Source organism: Macrotis lagotis, chromosome 6, assembly GCF_037893015.1.
Source record: "Macrotis lagotis isolate mMagLag1 chromosome 6, bilby.v1.9.chrom.fasta, whole genome shotgun sequence".
In the NCBI taxonomy this organism is placed as follows: domain Eukaryota; kingdom Metazoa; phylum Chordata; class Mammalia; order Peramelemorphia; family Peramelidae; genus Macrotis; species Macrotis lagotis.
The window spans coordinates 106,601,761-106,623,888 of record NC_133663.1 but is presented as its reverse complement, the minus strand read 5'-3'; the positions used below and the strand labels follow the sequence as shown (position 1 = coordinate 106,623,888).

Here is a 22,128-nt window from a genome sequence, read left to right as displayed (position 1 = left end):
TTTGCTAATCAAAAAAGGTGTTTTAGTGCACTTTAATGAGATAGGACTGCTGTTGATATTACTATTTTGGGGAATAAATATGAAATCTTTGTAAAAACCAAGCTATTAATTGCATGGGAATATAAGGTGAACCGCATTTTATTTTTAAATAATTGTATTGCTAAGATAAGAATCCATGTAATAAAGGGAAAGGAAAAAAGGTAACATCAAGGTTTGGAACACAGGAGACACTCTAAGTAGGAGTGCTGCTGACAGAAATTGAAAAGGAGGAATAAGTTTTTTAGGGAAAGAATATAATTCGCTTTGGACCTGTGGAATTTGAAGTGCTAATGGAACAGTCAGGTATTTGAAGATCTGATTGTAGAGCTTCTGAGAAAACACCAGTGTTATAAAAGATTGATTGTAAGACCATTCAATGCAACAGATATTTGTTAAACTATGGAACACCAGAGGACATAACAAATTTGGTGAAAACATAATCACTGTCTTGTTAACTTTAAAGTGTAATAAGAGAATATGACATACTCACCAGTGTCTCCAGTGCAAAATGGCATTTAAGTACATTAGAAATACATTTTTCACTGTAGCAGTAAAGGTTATAAATGATTAGGTACTGAATGTTAGCCCACAAAAGCATATTAACTGTAGTAATCCAGATTGTAGTTATAATGTAATACAAAATAGTACAAAACAATTGAAGATTTATAATATGACTATAAGTACAATAGTGTTGATCAGTATCTGGTGAAAAGTTAGGTACTAAGAATTTCCCAATAGCCTTCCCCTCATGATTCTCCCCTCCAAATAAAACAAAACAACAACAAAAAAAAGGGACACTCACACAACATGATAATCCCTCCCCTTTCCCCATAAAGTCAGATGACAAATTGATATACCTTTTGCTTCTAGTGTTAACTATCCAGCAACCAATAAATATCCATTTCCCAATTGGAAAACTATTTCCAATAAGTCAGTCTCAGCAGATAAGTGTTAGTGCCTCCTTGATGCCTGTAGGATAAAACACAACCTCTCTATTTGTCACTTGACAAATGACAAATTTGTCAAATCTGAGCTGGCCTGTCTTCTCAGACTGGTTATGCAGGATTCTCTCTTGGGCACTCAGCTCCAGAGAAGCTGTTCCGTCCCTGTTACTGAGCATGACACACTCTTTGTTGCTTCTGTTCTCGCTCTAGGCATGACTTTTCCCTCCTTTTGACCCTCACCCCCTTGAGAACTTGGCACAAGGATCATCTCCTTCCCCCTCCCACTGAGATTTATGTATATGTATATATAGAGAAAAGTACTTCCGACCACTCTTGTAGGAGCACCCTTCATTAGCAAAGGAGAGTATAACAATGCTAAATGACAGACAACATTTTTAAGGTTGGCCAAACAGCTTGCTGTATATATAGAGAAAAGTACTTCCGACCACTCTTGTAGGAGCACCCTTCATTAGCAAAGGAGAGTATAACAATGCTAAATGACAGACATTTTTAAGGTTGGCCAAACAGCTTGCATATATTTCCTCAATTCTCACAAGTGTGAGGTAAATGCTATCATTTTTATCTGTGTTTTACAGATGGAAAATCTGAGGCTTTGAGAATTTAAATCAATTATATATTTGTGATCACATAGCTATTAAGTATGAATGGTAAAAGCTGAACCTCAGTCTTTCTTCTCTCCACTCTAATAAAAGCAGAGTGAGCCAAATCTTGGGTTTTGTTAAGATCTTGTTGGCAAGATTTGAGCAAAAGCAAGTGGGAGGGAAGGGATTGGAAGAAAGAAATGTTAACTGTGAAGTGAAAATCTTACCTTGATTTGAGGAGGTGGTGCAGCAATGAAATGATTTGTTTCCTTCTTCCCCCCCTCCCCCAGAAGAATATATATGCCTCTTTATAGCTAAGTAGGAAAAGAGAGATTGAAAGATGATATTGGCTTGGTATAGGAGAAAGGCCATATTTCCCCAAATAGAATAAAGGAGAAGAGACCAAAGAATGATAAGAGTTTGTATGGGGAGGAATTGTAAAGCAGGAGCTTGGGGCATATGACTGACTTTTCTTAGTGAAGTGATAGAATAGTTCTCTGAAAGTCAGAATATAATGTCAGGAATTTGATGGGGGGGGTGATGGCAGAGTCAGTTTGATTGGGGATTGGTTAAACAAAGTGTTGTACATTAATGTATTGGCATATTATTTCACTGTCAGAAATGATGAATATAAAAAATTCAGAGGACAATTTCAAGATTTCCTTGAAATGATACAGTGATGTAAACAGATTCAGGAAAACAATATATACTATGCCAACAACAGTAATCACTACCATTTATTACAGTGATTTTTAGGGTTTGAAAAGCACGTTGCAGATTAATTATATCATCTGATGTACTTGGTATGGTGCTTGAAAGATAGTAGAAACTTTAGAATGCTAGTTATATGACTGACAAATGTAAATAGAATAAACAATTGAACACCTCATTGTTCTTATTTTTCTTTGCCTATAAAAACATTTTATTAAGTAGAACAAACTGCAGTCTTAAAATTATCCTCCAAAAAATTGTCTCCATTGTATGTCAAAAATTTATGACATTTGTTGAAAGATAATAACAGAGATAGCCTTGTTTTACAAGTCTCTGGTCTTTAATATCATACAAAGCATAAAACAAAGTTACATATCCTTGCTAAAGGAAATAATATACTATCATGGAAGAAACCTAGTGTTGAATATAAAACAGAGAAGGTGATGAGGGGCTACATATGCTGTTAGCAGAAGAAATTGTAATGATTATATGAAACTCTGGAACCTTGGAAAGTCTCCTAAAGGAGATGTTTTTATTTAAATAACTTTATTATCCAAACAGGAAAAGCAAAATGGATGATAATAATTACTTCTCATAGTATTTCTATCAAAATATTATTTTGTACATTGGTATGTATATCTTAGACTGTGATTTGAAATTGTTTTTAAAAAAGAGGAAAGATTAGACTTGAATACTTTGTGAAAATGTCAAAATTCTTTGATCCAGCTCCATGCTTCTCTCAAAAATAAAAGGCTCTCTCTTTAAATGCCCCAATGTTTTTCAAATGATCACTGATCTGAGTTCCATACTTGTCTATGCATCTGCCTATATGAAATTTCTATCTGGACATGATTCTAGTTTCTTAAATTCAAGCTATACCCAGCTATGCTAATTATATTTTCCCCCTGCACCTCTTCTTTTGAAATAATTTTATTTTATCTGTTTTGTTGTTCTACATAACCTACCTTTTATATTCATAACACTGCCTGCCATCTTTGACCCAGTCAGAGCATTCAGTTATCATACATGTCTATTACACTTCTGCATTATTTTTACCTTCCATATATTGTGTTTGTATAATTTATTAGCATATTCTTATTACCCTTACTCGAACTATTACAATAGATTTCTAATAATCTATTCTCTCCTTTATTCTCTCTTCTTAATTAAAAACTGATATCCTTTTGTTTTTTCCATCACATATTTCTTTTTCTTTCTTTCTTTTTTTTTTTTTTTTGCAAGGCAAATGGGGTTAAGTGGCTTGCCCAAGGCCACACAGCTAGGTAATTATTAAGTGTCTGAGACCGGATTTGAACCCGGGTACTCCTGACTCCAAGGCCGGTGCTTTATCCACTATGCCACTTAGCCGCCCCATATCACATATTTCTTAACATATGTCTCATCTTCTTCCTAGATTACTGTCCCTTATAACAAAGAATAAGAAAAAGAGGAGAAAAAAATTTAATTAAAGTTAATCAATATATAAGTTTGACATGATATACTTATTCTGCAGCTCTAATTTCATAACTTTGTGAGTAAGTGAGGGTTGAGGTACTTTATCATATATCTTTATTGGGGCCAGGCTTGGTTTTAATTTCTCAGCATTGCTTTGATTACTTTATATTTCTCCTGTTATTTTTACTTTTATTACTAAATTGTATATGTAGTTTTCCTCATTGTGCTTACTTTATATCAATTTGTATGTCTTCCCATTCTTGCATATATATATATATATATAGATAGATAGATAGATAGATAGATATAGATAGATAGATAGATTAGATAAATTCATCATTACTTATCATTCAGTAAATATTCTTTTGCATTCATGTACCATAGCTTGTCTAGTCACTTTTTAGTTATTGGGGATCTACTTTATTTCCTTTTCTTTGCAAAGCTTGCTATAAATATTTGTGGGGTATGTTGGACCTTTTTATCATTGATTTACTCGAGATGATTCTGGAGGAGAAAATGAGGCTATAGTTACTTAGCACAGCATCCCTTCACTCAAATCCAATTCATGTGCTTGTCATGGCATCACCTCCTTGATGTCAGGGTTTTCTTTGAAAGTGAATGGCATGCATCAAACATCACTTGAGATTTATGTCTAGCAATGGAATCTGTGAGTCAAAGTGTATAGAGATATTTTTTCCATTACAAAATCATATAATTTCCTATTACTCTTTCTTCCAAACCATGCTTGTTACAAATATAAACAGTTAGGTAAAATCAATTATAACTTAGCCCATGTTTGACAATAATCTAGACTTTCTATACCAAGAGAAAATAATCACGTTTCTGCCTTAGTTCTCTTAAGTCTTGATCTCATTATTGTATTTCAACTTTGACTCCATCAAATTCACCTTTCATACTCCCAAGAATAATTTTCTTTATGTGTAGATCTAAAACTATTACCATCAGTGTTCTTCTTTAGGAAGATTCCCTGTTCTTATTCTCATTTTATCCCTTACTTATGCCCAGTTGTCTGCCCTTTTCTGGGATGTCCCTGAATGTAGAGAACTTCTCTCACCTAACATTTCTCTTTTTCCAATCAGTATTATGCATACAATAAACATAGAATAGATGGTTTCAACATTTGATCTTTTTCTTTTCCTTTTTTACGTTTTTGCAAGACAAATGGGGGTTAAGTGGCTTGCCCTAGGTCACACAGGTAATTATTAAGTGTCTGAGGTCAGATTTGAACTCTATTCACTGCTCCATCTAGCCGCCCCTAATCTTTTTCTATACTGTTGTTAGACTCCCTCTTTTGTCATTTTCAGTTGGGATAGGTCATTACTGTAATTAGAATTCTAAAGTCTTTGAAAATTGTTTTCTTGGGGCAGCTAGATAGTGCAGTGGAAAGAGCAGTGGCCCTAGAGTCAGGAGTACCTGAGTTAAAATCTGACCTCAGACACTTAATAATTACCTGTGTGGCCTTGGGCAAGCCACTTAACTGTATTGCCTTGCAAAAAAAAAAACAAAACCTAAAACAAATTAAATTCTTGTTTTCTTTCACATTATCATCACATGAATTTTTTTCTTGATTCTACTCTGTTCATTTTGCATCAGAATCCATCATATTGCCTAAAGCACAAACATATAAAAATTGAGATTATGTGTTTATAAAGAAAAACAAATAATATAATGGTTCATCCAGGTGAGATTTTCACCTAATTGAATAAAATGATTAGTTGTGCACAAAGTATGAATTGTATTAGTCTGACTCACCTTACTGTTCAAAATAACCATTTTATGTCAGCACAAAATTATATGAATCATTTCTTAAGGCATAGTAAGATTTTATTTTGTAAATATAAAACAATTTGTTTATCCATTCCCCATTTGATAGACACCTATTTTGTATCCAGTTTTTCAATCTTATGACTTGTCCATACAGGTCTTCTCTCTGTCTTCTTGACTGTTTTGAGCCTATGTGATTAATAGCAGAATGACTGACTCAGATGTTATATACAAGTTAGTGACTTTTTGTTTATAGTTTCAAATAGTTTTTCAGAATGATGACAATTCAGAGCTCTGCTTAAAGGATACTAGCACAATTTTACTATATGTCAGATACTGTGACATATGCTAGGGTTGTAAAATAGAACCTGCGAATTTTAATTTGCCTTCTCTTATTGTTAGTGACTTTTAATATTTTTATATATTTATTCATAGTTTTAATTTCTTCATTTGAGAAGATACTTTCTATCATTGATGACTCTTTGTGTTTACCTATATTTAGTTGAATTTAATATTTGAGTAAAAGATTTCCATTCTAGATTGAATGAGTAACATTCTGTTGATAGTCATGTAAATGAAAGCTAGTTTATTTATTGCTTTAAAAAAATTATGTTTCGATTTTGTTGTTCAGTGTTTCAATTGTGTCCAACTCTTTGTGATTCTTGTTGGGATTTTCTTGGCAAAGATATGTATTGGTTTGCCATTTCCTTCTCCAGTGTTCATTTTACAAATTAGAAAACTGAGGCAAACAAAGTTAAGTGGTGCCTAGGGTCACATAACTAGTATGAGTGTGAGGCTGAATTTAAACTCAGGTCTTCCTGACTCCAGACTTGATACTTTATTCACTATACCATTTAGCTGCACCTGTGTTTAGATTTAATTTTCTACTATATATTTACTTAAAAAATTAGGGTTATTTACATTCTTTGCTTCTTTAATGAAAGTAAAAATTATACAGTTTCTGAAAAAATTAGATATTTTAATTTTGTTCCTGTTAACAGTAATTCTCTTGAATTTTATTGATATAGGTAGCTTGTATGCAACTCATCAATGCCCTTCTTACATCTCCTGATGACTTAGACTTCAGACTTCATATCAGAAATGAGTTTATGCGTTGTGGATTGAAACAAATACTGCCTGTAAGTGTCCTATAGTTTCTCTGTATTACCAGTCTTTGACCTTTTTATAGGACCTGTTTATTTCTTAAAAATTATTGAGGACTTCCCAGAGAATTTTTTTTATGTGAGCTCTGTCTGTTGATATTTAGCATATTTGAAATTAAAATGACAGTATTATTTTAAAAATGCTTTTTGATCTTGCTCTATGGAAAGGGAAGCAGTTTATGACTAAGGAAGAGATGGAGATCATTACTAAAAACAAACTAGATGATTTTGATTACATTAAATTAAAAAGCTTTTGCACAGAGAAAACCCACTGTAACCAAGATCAAATGAAATGTAGTAAACTGGGAAACAATCTTTATAGCTAATGTTTCTGACAAAGGGCTCACTTCTAAAATATATGCAGAACTGAGTGAAATTTTTTTTTTTAAAAGCCATTCCTCAATTGACAAATGGTCAAAGGATATGCAAAGGCAATTTACAGATGAGGAGATCAGAGCAATCATAGTCATATCAAAAATTGCTCTAAATCATTACTTATTAGAGAAATGCAAATTAAAGCTTCTCTGAGGTATGTACCACCTCACACCTCTCAGACTGGCCAATATGACCAGGAAGGATAATGATCATTATTGGAAGAGTTGTTTGAATGGAAAAAAGAATTAGAAAAATTCTCTAAATTCTGATTTGATAAAATATGAAGACATACAAAATCAGTTTTTGAAATATAAATGAAGATCTTTGTTCTTTAAAATTTAACATTTTTTTTATAATTTGTGGTAGAAATGGAAAGTTTAGGCCAGCACAGTTATAATCACCCCAAAAATGAGTTTATAAAATAGCATTATTTTTATAATTATTTAATATCATTTTGGTAAAGGAATGTTTCACCCAGAATAACTTGCCAATTATTTCTTTTTTTTTTGCAGAATTTGAAATGTATCAAAAGTGAAAGTCTAGATATTCAACTTAAAGTGTTTGATGAACATAAAGAGGAAGATTTTATTGAATTCTCTCATCGTTTAGAAGATATTAGAGCTGAACTTGAATATCCTTTTCTAATGAAATGAAGCTTTTTTGAACATGAAAAATTAGATTTTTAAAAACTTTAGTTATTTGTGAAAATTGAAATTTAAAACTAAATAAATTTGATACAACCTTTATAAAACAATAATTTGGTAAGAACTCTAATGGAGAAAAAGAATGTTACATTTTACTTTTATTCTGTTGTTGCCATATTTGTGGAATTTGGTTTGACTGACTATAAGAAGATAATTTACTGTAAAATGTTAAAATGCCTGAATACATACAATATTGAGCTGGTCTAAAACCAGGTTTCAATGTACATTTCTTTAAAAGAAATAATTAAATTTTGTTACTTTAACAAAATTTTGTTAGTTTAATACAGTACTTTTATTGAGTGTATTATGCTTTCATCCATTTGTTCTATTCCTTAAGTGATTTACTGAAGTTAATGATGTTTACAATATGTTATGGAATACAGTGAAGGAAACAAGAGCAGAGGGATATTTTCTCTCTATACTTCAGCATCTTTTGCTCATCAGAAATGATTATTTCATACGGTAAGCTGTGTAAGACTGACATAGTACATGCTTTAATTTGTGCAACTTATTCTAAAATTAGGCAATAATTTTAGCTAGGTAAACCTTTATATCATCTGTTTATATAAAATAGTAGATCAATTTTTTAGTTCTCATAAAATTCAGGTAACACGTTTAAAAGCCAAGATTCTAAATGCCTGATTATGTTATTATATATTATATTATTGCCATTCAGTGGAGATTTATGTTCAAACTACTTTAATTTGAGAAGCCATGTAAAATACACAAATTACGAATTACTGAGGACTAATAGAATATGTTTGTCAGTAAGAACATGTATTTTTTTTTCTGTTCTACCATCATAGACAAACCTCACATGTACTGACTCTAAATTGTTGGCAATATTTTCTAGCTTATTTTCAAGTTCCTAATCAGAATTTTATCCTATTGTAGATTAGTATAATGGCCAATAAAATTTATTTTTTGTTCAACTCAGATAAAGAATACTAATTTTTGTGCTTTTTTAAAAGGTTATTTTCTTATATTATTGCCTGTGTTCATTCTAAATTACATCGTAGAAAGGATGTAATTTATAATTTTTTTCCCCACAAATAAATTTAGTTTTAAAAATTTCTTTCCTTGTCCCTGAAGGAATTGAGACAAAGGTTGGAAGATTACATTTCATAGATATTATGGGAGTGGGTTGGGAAGTTAGGTTGTGCTCTAGTATTTTTCCCAAGAAAACCTCAAATGGAGTCAGGAAGAATCAGACCCAACTGCAATTGACTGAATGACAAAAATACAGTAAGGAAAAATGATGATATATTTGGTCATCTTTTGACAGAGTGGTAATAGGTTGACTATAAATATAGAATGAATACTTTTGACAAGATTAATGTATACAATTTTTTACTTAATATGCTTATTGATAATAAAGGGTAACTTTTGTTTTTTGGTGGGATATATGTAGAGGAAATTGTATGAGTAAGTAGAGTGTTACATGAAAAGGAAAAAAGAAAGATTCGGTAAAACATTTAAAATATAGAGGAAGTTATTTTTATAAATTGAACATATACTTGAAAAAACATACAAAGTTTATAGTTTCATTACATAGTGCTCATTTTCAATTCTTTATAATATGACAAGTTTATTTTTATTGGTGGTTTTTAAATTCTCACTTTTTAAAGTGGGAACCAATAACAACCTAGGAGCAGAGATAGGTGAGGTATGACTATGTTAGATATGAAGTAGGTGGAGTAATAGAAGTTAACCAGGTTAAGTGATAGTTGTTTTGGAGATCCTAAAGATGGAACAATCCTTGAGTCATATAAGTATGACCATAATATGGGACAAGTGATTTTATTAGAATTTATTTTGTTTAGATATCAACATAGATGTTGAAGTCACATAGTATAATAATAGGAAAACTTAGAGAAGTGATATATATATATATATATATATATATATATATATATATATATATATATATATATATAGCATGCAGTTAAATCACAGAGGAAGAATATGATTGTTTTTGGAATCTCATAGATTTGACAAGTGAGAATATAGAGAACATGTTGTAAAATCAGCAGAGAGCTACCTACCCTGACATATGTGATTACTGTGATTCCTGAGAATTAAACAAATTTAATGGACACAGATTAAGGCAAGATCATGGCAGATTAACCTCATTTTCTTTTTTTGACAAGATAGTTAAATTAGTAGATTAGGAGAATTCTGTAGATAAAATTATAGCATTCTGTGGGGAAGATGGAGAAATACGGATTGTGTGGTATAATTCTTTTCTTAGATTTTGGGCATAATGAATAGTTGTTTATTATTCAAGGTCAGCATTACAGTAGTTCAGAGGGAGCTGTGCTTGGCCTTGTGCAATTTAACAATTATATCAGTGATTTGAAGAAAAGCATAGATGAAACATTCATCAAATTTGCATGTGACAGAAAGTTGGGAAGGATAGCTACCTCTTATTGTTTTTATCATTGTGGATCAGAACTAAAAAGCTGGATTCCTAATAAAGAATTTTCTTGAGCTATAAGAAAGGTACTTTTCATATTACCAAAGTAGATTTGAATTCCCTCTTTTTTTTACCTTAGGCCACAGTATTTCAAATTAATTGAAGAATGCATATCTCAGATAGTATTACACAGAGATGGAACAGATCCTGATTTTACATATCGAAAAAAATTAGATGTAAATTTAAGACAGTTTGTGGGTAAGTATATTATTTGTTAAAAATTTAAAAAAATTTTTTAAAAAGCTTTTTAAAAGTTATGAAGAGGCTTAGGGGTAGAAAAAATAGGCATTTTTTGATTTTATAATTTCAGATGTTTGTGTTGATCAAGCAAAACTTGAAGAACTTGAAGAAAAAGCATCAGAATTTTCCAGAAAAGTAAGTAATAGTGATGAAATGGATAAGATAAAAAAGAACAATCATATACTTCTAAGAGATAAATATATATGAAGTCTTGTAATCTAAGTGAAAAATTTTGTATCCATATTCACAGAGAAATATTTTTATATTCTATTTTTGAAGGTTTTTAGAATCCCAAATTTTTTCAGTTTTGTTTGCCATCAATATCTTTTTCCTTATGAAACTTGGGAATAACTTAGACCTCCTATCTCAATTGATCTGCTTAGTCATGTATCTTGTATTCCTACTGTTAGGTTTGGTATTTTTCTTGCAAGATCCTTGGGCTAACTGTTTAATGTATGTGAGTTATAAGGTTATTACTCACTATTCTAGTTCCTGGGTCCCCACTGATATTTTTTGTATTTATAAAAATCCTTTAACCACAATGGCACTATTCACTCCCAAACAAACAAAAAATTCACTGAGAAAAAACAATAATGATAAGATTTAATTAATAGAGGAAGTCACTGTCCACCCATAAATCTGGATTATGTTCATCAGTGCGTATGGTGCCCCTATGGGAGACTGGGTATATTTTAGTAGAATCTTGTAGAGAGTTAGATGGGGGGAGAAACTCCCATGCCTAGGTGCTTCACAAGTATGGTCTTGCACGGATTGCTGTCCTTCACCCCTTTGGGAACAATTTGTTTTTAACAGAGATGCTTTTCTATTAGTTGCCCTGGTCTTTACTGCTCTTATGCTGGGAAATGCTACCCTTAGGAAGACACTGAGAAAATGTTGAGCTTTTTTAAGCCTACAATCCCTCTAGGACTTCACTCACCATTGCACTTGTTAGTAACTGTTTGCATAGCTAGATAGATAGCAATGCTAGAAGACTCTTTGAGGTGGCTCCCTGAGCAGCACAGCTCGTATAGGCAGGGTTTGTTTTCTGCAGTTGACTTCACGCCCAGCTTGAAGAAAAAACAGGATGCTTAGCAGGTCTTGTCCCTTATTCTCCTCCCTGTCTTAATCACAGAGGACAGTAAAGGGCAGCCAGGCACCTGAGAATTTTCTTTCTTTTCAAGCTGCAAATTGCTTTAAACTGCAACAAGCTAGAACTCTTTGTTCAGAGGGGCAAGTTTCAGCTCTCTTAATGGTCTGGGCAGCATTGAAGCACGTCTTAGGTGACCCAGCTTTTTCCAGCCAGTCAACTTAGCAATGTTTCTCTTTCACTTAACTGATTCTAAGCCAATAAACTGGAGTCCCTCTTTCTTGTTTTTCATTCCCACCTTCTTGGGCTCCTACACTAGCCCATTCTTGTCCCTCTTCTCATAGTTATTGTCTTTGGCTTCTAAATCCTCAAGTTAGAATCCTGGGAAGCAGTGATTTCAGTCTTATTATTTCCATCTTTCGTTAGGCATACCTCCAACAATTTTTATATAATGTTTTATAATAATTCTCATATTCTGTAATGAGTTTATTTGCAATTTTGTAATTGTGACCTTTAAAATTCCAAACAGTCACGTGCAAATAAGCTGATGAACCATAATACCCCACAGTCATTTTTACTTTATTCATTGCTCAGCAATATTTGGGAGTCTCTATATTTTTAACAGAATTTTCACTAGTTCTCAGAATAGTCTGAATCTTTTTTTCAACATCTGATCTGTGGGGTTGTAGTTTTTCTCATGTTGAATGTTGTAAGTTTTTTTAATATGAAAATTTCCTGCCTCTTAGCAAACAAATTTTCTATGACAAAAAAACAATAGTAATTTATACTTAGTATATTGATGTTCTGAGTAGACTGAAGTCAGACCTAATATCTTAATAGATTTGTACTCACTGGTGGCAGTCAAGAAAATTTAGACCTAGGACAAGATTTATGAAGTACTTGGATGGTACTTGTATTCTATAAATTCCATAGCCTAGATCCATATTCTTGTGTTTTTTAAAAATATTTTGATAATTTCATGATAGTTTCCTTTGTTACATACATATATATATATATATATATATATATTATTTTATGAATTTAAAAACATTGTTCTGAAAAATAGTAAAGTAGCTTCCCCCAGGTGCCAGAATAATTTGATTACACAAAACAGGTTCAGAACCCCTGGTTTACATTCAAAATGGTGAAGCTGAAAATTGAGGGGAAAATTATTATACATTATTTTTCATATAGTTAACATTTGCTTTTTAATATTTTATATTTCTATTTTTATGAAAACATCAAGTTTGTAACCATCTGTATTAGTTCAGTTACCTTTATATAGGAGAAAAATTTCAGTCTGCATTTTTATCTCAGTCACTGCCAGAATGTTGCATGAATGCTGTTTGCTAAGATTACTTGTAAAAAGGGTGACTGAGGGAGCATAGCGATTGCCACCATTAGAAGACAATTTAAAAGTGAATCTTTCCCGCTGTTAGCATGCCATTTTCATTTTCTGTGTCTATGAAAGGTGTTTATTTTAAATCTATTTTTCTTTTCAGTTTGAGAAAGAATTTACAGTTCACCAAGAAACTCAATCCCAATTACAGAAAAAAGAAGAGAAGATCACTGAACTCCAAGCAGAATTACAGGCTTTTAAATCCCAGGTAAAAACTAATCTACACGAGTTAGCAGAGTGAATTGATTTGATTTCATAAGTTATGTTTTCCCCTTTCCTAATGTAGATAACACCTTCTTCATACCTTTATCATACCATATAATTCTTTGGTGTTCAAAAACTGCATGTGATATGTGCATGATTGTACATACTAACCAACATTTATATCTTATATGGTTTTCTCTTTGTATAGGGCAGAGAGAACACATGTGGCATGTGGAAAAAGAAACATTTTTCATACTCTATGTTTGTGTGTATATGTGTATTTAGAACAATCTCTTACAAAAATATATTTTAATAATTCTCAAAGATTTTTGTTTCAATGTGATTCTTGATTAAAACTGTCATTTTAATTTCTAACTGATTCTTTTGTTTATGCTTTTGTTATATATTTTCTAAATAATTAGCTGTTGGGGCAGCTAGGTGGCTCAGTGGATAGAGCACTGGCACTGGATTCAGGATGACCTGAGTTCAAATCCAGCCTCAGTCACTCAACCCCATTGCCTTGCAAAAAACAATAATTAGCTGTAATGTAAATCTTTTAAGTTTGTCATTCTTCTTTGATCCTTAGATCACGAGTCTCCCCTCCCCTAATTTTTTCAAAACCTCTAGCTATTCCAAAGTGAAAAGTAATCTTTCATTAAATGATAAAATTTTATGTTAACTTTTCAATTCCCAAGATTAAACAAATTTAAAACATGGTACAAAAGAGTACAACCTACTTTCAAACTGCTTTTCAGACTTTGTGGAATGATGAATGAGAACATATTTATAAAAGCAATTTGTTTTTTAAATTTTTGCAAGGCAATGGGGTTAAGTGGCTTGCCCAAGGCCACACAGCTAGGTAATTACTAAGTGTGCGAGACCGGATTTGAACCTAGGTACTCCTGACTCCAAGGCCGGTGCTTTATCCACTACGCCACCTAGCTGCCCCTATAAAAGCAATTTTTAACACTACTTTGTACAGTTAGTCATTATTACTACTTAAATCCCCCACCATGTTATGACAATCATGTTTTAAGTTGCTATGAGTAAGACTTATGAGGATTTTGACTTTTGGGCTCAATTTTTGCAAATTTCCCTATTTTAAATTATTATTAAATTGAAGATATGGTATTTGAATGCTTTAATAATTTGTGTATTTATATGTGCAAATATCTTTGTACTTTATGACATGACACTTAAAATATTTGATTTTGTGATTTCTTCCTTAAAATTAGAGAAATTTTGGATTTGTGCTCATGCTTAATTTATATAGTTCATCAGAATTTTAATTTATTTATTGAATGTTGTAATAGTACTTTTTAAAATCTTCATAGTGGCTTAGTTAAACTGAATATATTTATTGGGGATTCAAAGATTTGGAAGCTAATTTAGAATTCTTCTCTAATGGCTTAAATTAAATATTAAATTAAAAGAGTAAAGGTGAATTTTAGATATTAAATCGTAATTTGTAAAACAATATTTTGACAATAATATGTTCTTTGATTTATTAGCAACTGACTAATTGTTAATGATTGCTACATAGGGATACAATATTACCAATTACCTGCAGTTCCCATCTCTGCTGTGTTTCCTTGTGTTTAGAACACCTAAGGAATGATTGCTCATAAACTAGGGTTCTTAACCTTTTTTTGTATCACTAAACTCTTTGAGACTGATAAATTTTCTGGCCTTTTCAGAAAAATGTTTTTAAATGCTTAGAATTAAAAAACAAAAAGTGTAACAAGGAAAGTATATAAAAATTTCTATAAAATAACTAAAAACAAACAAGTTCTCAGACCTCTGACAGTATAGATATTTACTTGTGATGCAACTTTAGAAAATATATCCTTACTCTTATGATTACCCTGACCTCATTGCCTTAATTGCATCTTGTTACAGAAGTCTCACTCATAATATTTCTGACTCTGGTATCATAACTAGGGCTAGAGCAAATCTTTATTCCTGTTATTAAGGTAGTAAGAGAATTATTGCTGGGATTCTAGATTGGAAATTCTCAACAATGCAATAAATAGTGATTGATTATAGATAAAATTATATTATTGATTATGTTTATAACAATTTGTGGTTTTATTGACTTTTTTTTGACTCTGGCATCAGATAAAGTTTCTATAGAAAAGTATGTTCCATGGAACAGTTGATCTCCAGGAAAATAGTTTTTTTTGTACATTGGGAATTGCTTGTGCTGTAACTATAATGCATTTGTTAAAAATAGTTCATTGTATAATCTAATATGTATACATGGGTCAATTAAAAAAGTAATGACATGTTCTGCATTTTTCTGGCCAGGCAAATTCTATTTCCATTTTTAACATTACATATAACCTTTTAATGTAAGGTAATAAGTATATCATAGCTTAGAATTGTTGTAGAGATTTTTATACAAATATGCTTCATATGCAATAGTCACTTTTAACAGGACTTTAAAGGTAAGTGTTTATTTTATGCTAAAAAATAAAAACAAAAAGCTTGGGGCAGCTAGGTGGCACAGTGAATAGAGCACTGGCCCTGGAGTCAGGAGTACCTGAGTTTAAATTTGACCTCAGACATTTAATAATTGCCTAGCTGTGTAACCTTGGGTAAGTCACTTAACTACTCCATTGCCTTAAATTAAAAAAAAAAAAACAAGCTTGCTAAAGGGATCACAAGCTTTACCAGATTTCCAAGTGGTGTCTTTGACACAAATGTAAACAATCTAGCTCTAGTTGAAAAAAAATAAACATATACTACTAGGGTCAATATCTTTTTTTTTGGATATGTATGTTTTTCATGTAAACCTTTCTTAAGTGATTATTATAAATTTTAATTAAAGTAATGTTCTTTGATATTTCATTTCCTTAAATAATCTGTGCCAGTTGTGAGTTTTCATTTTTGATCAACTAAGTAAAGCTTATGCAATTGCATTTCTCTTTCCATAGTTTGGTGCTTTACCACCTGGTTCAAAAACCTCTTTACCACAGTCAGCAGGAAATGTAAGTGGTCACCAATTACCTCCAACACCTTCCCTGCTATTGAGTGGAGATGTGCCTCCTCCTCCTCCTCCTCCACCACCACCACCACCACCACCACCACCACCTCTTCCAGGAATGCCAATGGCTTTTGGTGCTCCTCCTCCTCCACCACTCCCTCCTGGATTTCGTGGAGTACACCAGTCACCTCCTCCATTAACACTGCCATTTGGATTGAAACCAAAAAAAGAATTCAAACCTGAAGCCACCATGAAAAGACTAAACTGGTTAAAGGTAAAATAGCCATAAGTAAGAAATTTTTTAAAAATATAAAACATATATTTTACAATCTCAGTTTACTAGTTGATTATGGATTCAGCTATCAAACTATATCCTCTGTCTCTCAATAAGATTTTAATATTCTTTGGGGAGGTGTATTATTCAACAATTTTGGGGGGAAAGTTCTGGTATTTTTAGATAATTGAAAGTACAATGAGTCATTCTGATAGAAAAGTGCCCCTACACTTTCTCCTATAAGCCCCTTTCCCCCCCAAAAAAATTAAAAAAGCATATATTTGGCTCCTTTAAGAGAAACAAAGTGCCCAGAATAAGACAGATGTTAATTTTGTTATACTTTGTCCTGGTCAGTTCTCCTGTGAAGTATTATATTCATTTCTGGTGCCAGTCTCAACACTTAGCCCCTTAAGTACTTATTGATTGATTGACATCTTATGAAAGACATTAGGAAATGGAATTTGTGCTGAGGAAGATTACTAATATGATAAGAATTCTACTGGTCATTCTGTATGCGAAATTATGGAAAGATCTGGGAAAATATATAACAAGGAAAAAAAGATTTTGAAGGCTACATGATATCTTTCTTTAAGATTATTACCAAATGATCATGTGGTAATTTTGAAACTATATTAATGAGCTCAAGAGTCTTTTCTGGGTCTGAAAACCAGTGATTCTAATATAATTTTATATTGAGAATCAGCTTATGATGGCATTTATTTGAATACTGTAATAGTATTAAAATTAGGTGGAATACTTTTCTTTTTTTTTTTTAATATTACTTTTATTGTCCATAGTACTTTTTTTATTGATCTCTTAATTTTATTTTTAATTCTCATTTTGTACAAATTTTTTTTTGACATTAATAAAATATTCTTGTTTAGGAGTAAACAAAATACCCCTCCCCCATGAATATAGACTTGCTTGGGTGATAAAGTAAAGAGGAGAGAAAAAAATTAAAATTAAAAAAAGAATAATACTAATAATTGTAGGTATGGCCAGGTGGCGCAATGGACGAAGCACCAGCCCTGGAGCCACAAGCATCCGAGCCCACATCCAGCCCTGTAGACCCAACAATCACCCTGCTGTGTAACATGCAAGCCACCCGATCCCCACTGCCCTGCAAAAACCTAAAAGAAGAAAAAAAAAAGACCCAAAATAAAATAAAATAGTAATAATAAATAGTAATAATAGTAGGGGTGGCTGGGTGGCCCTAGAGTCAGGAGCACCCAGGTCCAAATCCGGCCTCAGACACCCAAAGATCACCCCACTATGTGGCCCCAGGCAGGCCACCCAGCCCCATTTGCCCTGCACCCTCCCCCAAATAATAATAATAAAAAATGTGCTTCAGTCTTTGTTCCAACACCAACAACTCTGTTGTGGGTGGATCACATTCTTTATGGTAAGTACATCGCAAAAGTTACTTCTATATTTTTTCCAACATTGCCATTGCTGATTGCAACTCCCTCCTTTCTTATTTCTCCTCTACCATGTACTATATTTTCTCTCTCCTTTCACTCTGACTCTGCTGTAGGGTAGCTGAGTGGTGCAGCAGACAGATCCCTGGTCCTGGGGCCAAGAAGCCCTGAGCCCCCATACCACCCCTGAGGCCCAGAATCCACCTGGCCCTATGGTCCTGGGCAGGTCATCCAATCCCAGCCCCTTGCAAGAAGTAAAAAAAGAAAATGTGTTATATCTTACCACTGTCCCGCCATGGTCCATCCTCTTCTCCTTTATTCACATCCCCACCCCTTCCCCCTGCTCCCCCCTCCTTCTTACTCCAGATGTCTATACCCCATTGAGTATATTTGCTGTTTCCTCTCCTAGCCACCTCTGATGAGAGCAAAGGTTCCCTCATTCCCCCTTGCCTCCCCCCCTTCATATCATTGCAATAGCTCATTGTAATAATAAAAAAATCTTATTATATGAAGTATTTTGGCCTATTCCCCCTCTCCTTTTACTTTCTCCCATTACATTTCCCTTTTTTCTGTTGACTCCATTTTTATACCATATTTTATCTTCGAATTCAGCTTTCTCCTGTGCTACAACTATAAAAGCTTCCTCTACCTGCTCTATTAACTGAGGAGGTTCATATGAGTATCATTTTTCTATGCAGCAATACATGCAGTTCATCATCATTAAGTCCCTCATATTTCCCCCCTCTCCTCCAATCTCCGTGCTTCACCTGAGTCCTGTATCTGAGGATCAAACCTTCTGTTCAGCTCTGGCCATTCCAAAAGGAACATTTGAAATTCCCCTGATTCATTGAAAGTCCACCTTTTTCCCTGGAAGAGGACATTCAGCCTTGCTGGGTAGTTCATTCTTGGCTGCATTCTAAGCTCTTTTGCCTTCCGGTATATTATATTCCAAGCCCTACGAGCTTCCAGTGTAGTTGCTGCTAAGTCCTGTGTGATCCTGACTGCAGCTCCACGATATTTGAACTGTGTCCTTCTGGCTGCTTGTAATATTTTCTCTTTGACTTGGGAGTTCTGGAACTTGGCTATAATATTCCTAGGGGTTGGTATTTTGGGATCTCTTTTTCAGGGGGATTGGTGAATTCTCTCCATTTCTATTTTGCCCTCTGCTTCTAGAATATCAGGGCAGTTTTCCTGTATTAATTCTTTGAAAATGATGTCAAGGCTCTTTTCCTGATCATGACTTTCAGGGATTCCAATAATTTTTAAATTATATTTCCTAAGTCTGTTTTCCATATCAGTTGTTTTTTCAATGAGATATTTCACAATTTCATCTAATTTTTCAATTTTTTTGTTTTGAAGTATTGATTCCTGATTTCTGGTAAATTCATCAATCTCCCTGAATTCTATTCTTTGTCTGAAGGATCTGTTCTCCTCAAAGAGTTTTCTTATCTCCTTTTCCATCTGGCCAGTTTTGCTTTTTAAGGCATTTTTCTCCTCAGTAACTTTTTGAACTGTTTTATCCATTTGACCTAAGCTGGTTTTTAGCATGCTATTTTCTTCAGCATTTTTTTTTGGATTTCCTTGACTAAGCTGTTGACTTCATTTTCATGTTTTTCCTGCATCTCTCTCCTTTCTTTTCCCAGTTTTTCTTCCAACTCCCCCATTTGATTTTCAAAGTCTTTTTTGAGCTCTGTCACAGACTGAACCCAATTTCTGTTTTTCATGGGAGTCTTTAGATGCAAGAGCTTGTACCTCCTCATCTTCAGACTGAGTATTTTGATCCTTCTTGGGCTCATGAGCAAAATATTTCTCAATGGTCTTCCTCTTATTTCTCTGCTTGCTCATTTTCCCAGCCTGAGTCTGGTTTTGGGGTGCTTCCTGAGCTTTTGGGACTCTCCCACAAGGGTCTCAGTGTGTGAGGCTCCGTCCTCCCTTCTGGTCTGTGAATGACCATAAGTGCCCCCCTCTGCCATGGGGCCGAGGTGGGGGGGCCCTGCTGTTCTATGGTGGGGCCTAGACTGCGATCAGGATCTGAATGTGGTCAGAGCCCCAGAGTCCTGTTCCAGAGGCAGAGGACAGAGTTCAGCAGTCTCTCTCTTCACTCCCCTCCCTCAGCACAATGGGCTCATGCCCTGGGGGCTCCTGCTTACCAGCTCTGCCTGCTTCTGTTTCCTGGTCTGGGCTGCAGAAAGACCAAGCTGCTAGCTGTGTGCCCTGAGGGCTGGGCTTCATGTGCTCGCTCTGGCAGAGATCCTCCGCTGTTCCCCCACTTTGTGCCCCATGCTCCCCGGGGTGCAGCTCAGGATACTCCCCTGCTGCTGTGAGCTGCAGCTCCCAGCGCCCTGGAGTCTGAAGTTCTTTGCTCTGGGGGGCCGCCCCTCCAGGGGAGGGCAGAGCCTTTAGTTAGAGTCCTTAGCTTATGAGTTTTATCAGAGAGCTCCTAAAACTCGATCCCTTCTTGTTGCCATCTTGGCTCCCAATACTTTGCTTTTCAAATAGTCATTTTAAATCTTCTATGAAGCTTTTGGTCTACTTTTACTATAGCAGAGATCATTGTACAAGTTTTTAGTGTTGGTATTCCTAACAAAAGCTAAAAGGTATGTCTCTGATACATGCGGGAATACATCATGGGGTAAGGAAGGTCTTCATTGCAGCCTTAGTTTTTTTTAAAAGGTTCTTCTGAAGAGAAATTTAATAGATTAATATTCAAATGAGATCTAGTCACATAATGAAAGCATTTTATCAGCTTTAAGCAGATTAGAATTTTTCTTTGATGATAGAGATTTGTCCTAATATATTTTTATTTAAATTGGCGCTTAAATCTTAGAAACATAGATTTTTATAGAGATAGAAGTGGCCTTTGGGGCAGTTAGTGTTTCAGGTGTTAATGCTGGGTGTGGAAACAGGAAGACTCATCTTCCTGAGTTCATATCTGCCTATAAATACTTATTAGTCTTTTGATCCTGTGCAAGTCACTTTACCCTATTTGCCCCAGTTTCCTCATCATAAAGTGAGCTGTAGAAGGAAATGGCAAACTGCTCGAGTATCTTTGTCAAGAAAACCCCAAATGGGGTCATGAAGTGTTGGATACAACTCAACAACAGCAATAAAATGGTCTTTGAGATCATGTGGTTTAGTCTTGTAATTGTACAGATGAAGAAATTGAAGTTCAGAGTTGATCGTTTACCAGAAGTCATATAAGTTAATTTAATGGTAAATGAGGGATCTAGAAATGAAAAATCCTGTCTATCAATGTAGTGTTCTTCAGATTTACTTTATTAGTTGAATTTAATTTGAAAAGAAATTTGCATCAGAAAACTCAATATATAGTCTAACTTGATACTTGAACAGTGCGTGTGTGTGTGTGTGTGTGTGTGTATTTATATATATATATATATATATATATATATATTTATATGTATATAAATAAATACAACCTTTCTATTTATGGTACATAAAGTAAAATCCTCATTGCTTCTCTTGCTGTGTTTTTCACCTTATTTTGTCAGCTACTTAAATTACATGTATTTTGTTGGTCCTTTTGGTAGTTCAGACATGTCCAGGTGAGTACTTCTCAATGCTTTGGAAAAGGAAAACTGAGTGAAATAGAACTTTTTATGACAAAATGTAATTTCTAGTCCCATATTTTAGATTATTTCTTTAAATGGAAGTTCCATTGCTTAACATTTTGTCAAAGATTTTTTCTGTAGCAGATCAGTTATTCCTAAGTTTATCATCAATTAGTATTGTAGTAGACTTTGACAGGCCCACAAAGTAATATTATAGTATAAGTTATGTGTAAGAGAATAAGATGAACCTGGTACTGGGTTTTTGGAAGAGAGAACAAATAAATTGCATGAGGAGAAGGAAGTATTGAAGATTTCAATGATTACTAAATAGAATCTTTCAGTTCCACTCAGTTATCATTCAGGCTCTCATGTCATACAGTGAAATAATAATAGCCATTTTCATCTTTTATCAGTGTTTACAAACATCTTTGCTTTTATTTTAGATCAGACCTCATGAAATGACTGAAAACTGTTTCTGGTTAAAAGCAAATGAGAACAAGTATGAGAACACAGATTTGCTCTGTAAACTTGAAAATACGTTTTGCTGCCAAAGAAAAGGTAAGTTAAAAATCTTTGGTTTTCAAAAAAATTCTTTAGAAGTTTAATTTTTAAATGTAACTTTTCCTTTGTTATCTTATTTTCTTTGTCTTGACATCTTTTTAATGCTGTTGATAAAGAATATGTAAAATTTATGCAA

At 33.5% G+C, this 22,128-nt stretch overlaps 1 protein-coding gene across 10 annotated transcripts in view; it reads left to right on the top strand.

Moving 5' to 3' along the window:
- The window catches only part of DIAPH3 (diaphanous related formin 3), a 543,832-nt gene that overhangs the window by 138,331 nt on the left and 383,373 nt on the right, over window positions 1-22,128 (top strand). For all 10 annotated transcript variants that reach the window (XM_074191775.1, XM_074191779.1, XM_074191781.1 and 7 more), the window contains 8 exons: window positions 6,565-6,675; window positions 7,587-7,705; window positions 8,124-8,240; window positions 10,334-10,452; window positions 10,565-10,629; window positions 13,084-13,188; window positions 16,121-16,444; window positions 21,875-21,989. In XM_074191775.1, the coding sequence (XP_074047876.1) occupies window positions 6,565-6,675; window positions 7,587-7,705; window positions 8,124-8,240; window positions 10,334-10,452; window positions 10,565-10,629; window positions 13,084-13,188; window positions 16,121-16,444; window positions 21,875-21,989 (1,075 nt within the window). The remainder of the gene's footprint in view (window positions 1-6,564; window positions 6,676-7,586; window positions 7,706-8,123; window positions 8,241-10,333; window positions 10,453-10,564; window positions 10,630-13,083; window positions 13,189-16,120; window positions 16,445-21,874; window positions 21,990-22,128) is intronic.